We start from the raw sequence: 6,032 nt of genomic DNA on the forward strand, positions 1-6,032 counted from the left end.
GGGTTTTACCTGCCGCTCGTTAGACCAACCAACGAGCAACAGGTATGCAGCCACACTGACCCCAATCACCTAGATCCAGGTCAGGTGTGGCTTCTCACCACACCATCCCCACACCACTTCGATTTCTGAGCATAATGACATAATGGTCAACAAGAGTAGTGAGGTGTTTTGAAGGAAAAGGAGTAAACATTGATAACTTTATTGTAATTAGATACTTAAAGCCCTGCTCTGAAGAGACGTAAAAAACAAAAACATTTTATATGATATATGAACCAAATAGTGTTCCACCTGTGTATTGTGAGTTACAACCAATAGAGTGATTGAGTTGCGTGTGTCAGCTAATAACTAGGATGGATGGCGTGATGAGCGGAAGCTACTTTGCTGCCTAACACTCTGCCTCATCCCTCTGCAAATTTCCTGAGGAACATTTTGTCTACTTTTCTAACAACAACATATCCCGTGCTTCACCAACAACTAATGTTTGAGCTTGGCATGGTATGGCAGGTAACATGGAATGCTGGGAAAAGCCCTGAGACCTTTGCAAAGAGAAGATGCATCAAAAGAACCAGATTGATAGCATTGATAACACTAACGCTATCAGAGTGTGATATGCTATGCCGCCGATGTGGCTCTGGAGAGCCCTTTTTCTGACCGAGCTGATGTTAAGCTTCTGTATCTTCACACACAGGAGCTAAATGATGAGTTCCGAAAAGGTAAAGACTTTTTCACTACCATATTTTTAATTTATACCTTTAACATTATAACATTCAATAAAGTGCATGATTGCAGTTGATGGTTTTTTCATTTATTTTGTTATGTTTGGTGAATATTATAATATCCGCTTCATCTGACGGGTACAATTTTTTGTCTTCTCAGATCTGAAGCGTCATGTTCCCTCACCAGTCCCTGATTCACCACCTTGTGTCCTCCCAACGCAATGGACTAAGACTCCAAAACGACAGACTGGTGGCGGTGAACCCAAGAAGGGTATAACAGCTACATTATCTACCACGTCGCCATTTAAATTCATAAACAACGTCTATGATTTGGATTTGATTGTGATTGATGCGGAAACGTGTAAGAATTACAGTATACAATCTGATTTTGTATTCATTTCAATCTATAGAGAAGGAGAAGGAGAGCTACTTTCCTCCACATTTTTCTTTTTTTTGCATTCCGTCTCAGCTCAACCATTACAAAGACAAATCATTTTGTATTCTCAAAGCATTGCTGCCCCTGCTGCCTGCGACTGCCCAGTATGACTGAAGAGCCTCTTGTTCCCATTTTGCCTGTTTTTAAAAGCACCATGGAAATTGTAAAGCAATTTGTTTTTCAGTCAGGAGGAGAGAAGCTTCTGCTCAGGGAACTCCACCGCAGTTGCATTTTGGACAGACTTATCATTATATCTTTGCGATTGTAGCCTGGTTTGAAACCCAACCAGGGCCTCTGTGCAGAGTTTGCATGCTCTCATTGTGTTCCTTTGGGATTCCTCCAGTTGTTTCCGCCAACACCAAAAAGGAATGCACACACAGTTATACTGTGGCCATTGCCCTCAACCAAACCACTGGCCTTAAAATGGAGATCCCGGGTCTGTGACACCCATTGATCCTAATAGTTAAGACGGGTAAAATGCAGAGGACACGCACATGGCCAACAGTATAAAGTAATTCGTGATTTATCTCTTTTTGAATCAGTAATGCTATGTTTCACTAAAATATTATTTATAAACTATTGTCTTAAGACATTCATCAGTTTCTTTTCTTTCTTCTTCACTCTCTGGTCAGCTACATTTGCCATGGAGATCAGTGTGGAGCACGACACCCGCACAGGCGAGAGTCAGGTGGTGGCCACAGCCACGATCACCCCGGAAACTGCCAAGGAGAGGGGCGTGAAAGTCTACGATGACGGCCGGAAGTCTGTGTACGCACTACACCAGGATGCAGGCAAAGTGCCTAAGGGAGCAGTTGGGGAATTGACGCCGTTAGAGGTAGATGAGCTCCTACGTCAAGCAACAGACAAAAAGGTGCCCAGCGATGTTCAGTACCACCAACCGGTGTACTCTACACCCTACGATGGGAACAGTAGGCCTTCAACACCGAAGACCCCCAATAAGACACCTAGGCAGACCCCTACCTCCAGCCCGAGCCCCTTCCCTTTCCTTTCCCAAAATGAAGCTCAAACCCCCGGAGAGGAAAGCCAGCTCCTCAGTGACCTCCAAGGATTTAGAAGTCCAAGTAAAACACAGAGCCCCAGTCCTCCCCAAATGCTAAAGGACAGAGGCCAAAGGTTCCACGTTCTAAGGCAGGCACTCACTGACCAACCGCCACTTCCTGCGTCTTTGTCAGCTTGCGTTGTTGGCAAAATTCCACCCGGGCTCACCAATGGCCACGAGGAAAGAACTTGTAACAAAGCAGCAGAGCTGGTCTCAGTCAAAGCCAGGTCCGAGGGGATACCGACACCCATTCAGTCGGTCTACAGGTGTGATGAAGGCCCCAGTCCTTCATCAAGAAGCCGCAAGTCTGGAGACTGCCCCACTCCTGTCCCACTGATAGAGGATGCAACAGAATTCTGCAGACGTTCACCATTCTACCCGGAGAGCGAGGAGTCGCTCAACTTTGTCAACGCCCTCCCGGAGGACGTTGAGACTGAGCCGGTCACCATGATTTTCATGGGTTACAAGAAGGCAGAGGACGAAGAGGAAGAGGAGGACATCCAGGCTGAACTGATAATTATTGGCAACAGCGATGGTGAAGAGGAGAAAAGCGGCGGCGCTGATGATGATGTGGACGGTCTGCTTTCGTACCATCCCGAGGGATACAGGAGCAAGGTCTTCCGTCCCAAAGTGGCCATGGCCAAAGTGTCTGGGGGTGCAGACCTCATCAACGACACCTACACAAATTGTGACGATCTGCTGCTGCCGCTGAAGCCAACGTTCATCCACAAGCCCGGGAAACGCAGTCCTTGCCTAGATGGACAGCAGCGGGTGGCATTGACCTGGAGAAGATGAAGGGGCTCTATATCCATCCATCTATCCATCCATCCATTCTTTCTTTCTTCCTCACTCACTAGATTGTCCCATCCAGACCTTTGGGTATGTTTGGTTAATAGATCAAAGTTCAATTTTGTGACTTCTCACCCATACTTGCTACTTAGAAACGTAATACTGACAGGTTACATCCTATGCCTTCTATGTGGCATTTGCTTTTTGATTTTCCTTTTTCCTGATCATTTTGTCCTAAGTTTGAAATGTAGCTCACCATTTTTGCTTGGTCAATCAGCATCACTAGCTGTTGGCTTTTCTGCCACATACTGGCAAATATCTTGCATAATTACATCGTCACACTCCCATGACTTCATGATGCAGCATGCTTATCCCCTCTGTGCCTTTGCTATACTGCAGCTATCAGATGTAATTAAACAAATCCCTCCATCAAAGAAAGATTTAGAGTCACTGGAAATCTGTTAGCATCTTACATGGCCGAACACCATTGTATGTTAGGGTATGGATTTTAATCACTAACTGATAAAAGAACGAAACAATAATAAACTAAAGACTAAGACTAACTGGATTGCTGTGTTGTATCCATTTTCAAAATCACAGTCCATTGTCTCACCATGGGACCAAAACTGAGGAAGTGGCATAACACCACAAGTAGAAATACAAATAATACAAAGCCCTCATTTACACTCATGTATAATCCATGTACGTATGCATGAAAACGCCCTTCTTTGCCATTCATAGGTTACATAAATCAGGGAGAATGACAAGATCTATATATGTATGTATGAGAGAGAGAGAGTGAGAGAAACAGAAAGGGAAACAGAATTAAGTACACTATGTCCCTGTAAATCATTAAAGTGCTTGTCCTTGGGTCTCTCTCTCGCTCTCGCTCTCTGTCGTTTTAAGGACAGAGTACGGAGGAGGGGGCCGAGAAATCATCTCAGACATAATGCTTCAGAGATGCGGTTACATAACAACAATTTCCATTTAGCAAGATGAAATTTGGGTGAAATAAAAAAAACCCGGCAGCCTTCAGCTCACATAGTTCTCGTTTGGGAGTCCGTCATAGTGTACTTTCATGTCCCTCCTGCCTGATATGTTTTCCTGATATGATTCAAATCTTTTAAGGGCGTGGAGCAGAGAGGCATATTAGTTACCGATGCTGCTGTCAATTTCTCTCTGGATTTCTCTCGTACAGGAATGCAAAGGACGTGTGCCATCAAAAAAATTGTTTTGAATTTTGTTTCATAATTTGAAATCAGATTGGCTTTTCAGTTCAACAAATAAATAATAGTTTTTTATTCTGTATTGCTGATAGTATTGATATTAAATCATTTCATTTCACACATTTGACTCCATATTATGTATTAGTGCCTTCATAATAAATAGGATGATACTGTAATATTTAATCTATCTTAATTATGTTTAAAATAAAATACTAAATAAAACTAACAGTCTACAGCGACGCATTGGCACATGTAAAGAGTGATGAAATGTACAGTATGTTTAAATAAATGTCGACACAAAACGACGAAACGTGGGCGTTGTTGCTTGTCTTTGTGTGTGTTTGTATGGGTGTGTGTGTGTGTGTGTGTGTGTGTGTGTGTGTGTGTGTGTGTGTGTGTGTGTGTGCAGAAATGAATGCTGTTGCAAAGCAGCTGATATTAGAAAGAAAATACACACTGTCGTGCAGTGATTCTCTGCCTGACAGGAACCATCAAATCTATAAGCGTGAGGCCATGGAACCTGTTTCACAAAATGTTGGGGAAACTATGATCAAAACAGTCATTACTGTGCCTTCTCTAATGGCAACATCTTGAAAATGAAATAACAGTGTAGTTGAAATAAATTAGAAGTTGAAAAAAAATTACTTTGAAACACTGTGAAGGGCCCCTGGGGGTCCCCAGACATCAACATTGACCACCGCTGTAGCGTATGTACATTTAGTGAGGCAAGACTCGCAAACGATTCGTTTGTAGCGAACAAATCTCTGAAATGACTCTTCCGGGAGTCACTTGACCAAATTTGACTTTTGTTTGTTTAGCTCGTGGCTGGGTAACTGCAGTCAGGCATTCACCGAGTCTCAACGATTCCTGGACAAAAAGAGCAGTGAGCTGCGAAATGGATGCAGTTGAAACTGAAAATGATTGTCAAGGATCAGGGGCATGTAGAGTGAGTGTCTGGGCCTTCAGCCTCAATAAAGCCTTAACTTGAAGTCATGTGACAGTGGTGTAGCTGGTTTATAGCCTAATGTTAGCTTTTTACTTCTGCTGATTGCATTTACGCTTTCAAAAATCATAGGTGGTGTTCATTTGTGAAGATTATCTTGCTGGACAAAACGTGTACAGATATGATTAACTTTTGTTTGCCACAGAGCTTTTCTCCTTCAATGATCCAAAATCCAATGGATGAATCCCATTGGCTTTTTGTCGAAGGAACCAGGGTGATACTAACTTCCGGGTGGGCCTACAAAAATACATCATCCTGCGGCAGTTTCAGGGCCCTGCGGCACCGAGGCACAGACGATGGGGTTGAGAAAACACTCGTTATTGTGGAAAGGGGGCTTGATACAATAAGCCCCGGAGCAGATGGACACATGTAATGACAAGGACTCCTCTCCTGAGTGAGTGTGGGGATGGGGGTTTTACCTGTTGCCCGTTAGACCAACCAACGAGCAACAGGTATGCAGCCACCCTGATCCTAGGCCCCAATTACCTAGACCCGGGACAGGTGTGGCTGCTCAAACCACACCATCCCCACACCACACATCCCTGCAGCACTCTATGACTCTATCCCCGCTCCCCCAGACACAAACAAAGAGCGAATGGAACCACAACATCCGGTTACCTTCAAAGAGCCATATTCCCATCACTACACTTTGCGCTCTGCCAAACAAAATCACTGTGACCGAATGTGATGACTCTTGGGGGAACTCCCTTCACCACTTAGAGCCAAACACTCTTCGTTCATCCCTCGCCCGCCGGCGTGCCACAGCAACGGGATGACAAAACAATCCAAGAGTTGGAAAATC

At 44.1% G+C, this 6,032-nt stretch overlaps 1 protein-coding gene across 2 annotated transcripts in view; it reads left to right on the forward strand.

The window, feature by feature from the left end:
- Positions 1 to 4,541, forward strand: part of palmdb (palmdelphin b) — a 28,097-nt gene extending 23,556 nt beyond the window's left edge. For both annotated transcript variants that reach the window (XM_080020302.1, XM_080020301.1), the window contains exons 6-8: positions 689 to 713; positions 877 to 987; positions 1,785 to 4,541. In XM_080020302.1, the coding sequence (XP_079876428.1) occupies positions 689 to 713; positions 877 to 987; positions 1,785 to 3,007 (1,359 nt within the window). In that variant the 3' untranslated portion in view covers positions 3,008 to 4,541. The remainder of the gene's footprint in view (positions 1 to 688; positions 714 to 876; positions 988 to 1,784) is intronic.
- The last annotated feature ends 1,491 nt before the right edge of the window (positions 4,542 to 6,032 follow it).

Source organism: Zeus faber (assembly GCF_960531495.2).
Source record: "Zeus faber genome assembly, chromosome: 19".
NCBI lineage: Eukaryota > Metazoa > Chordata > Actinopteri > Zeiformes > Zeidae > Zeus > Zeus faber.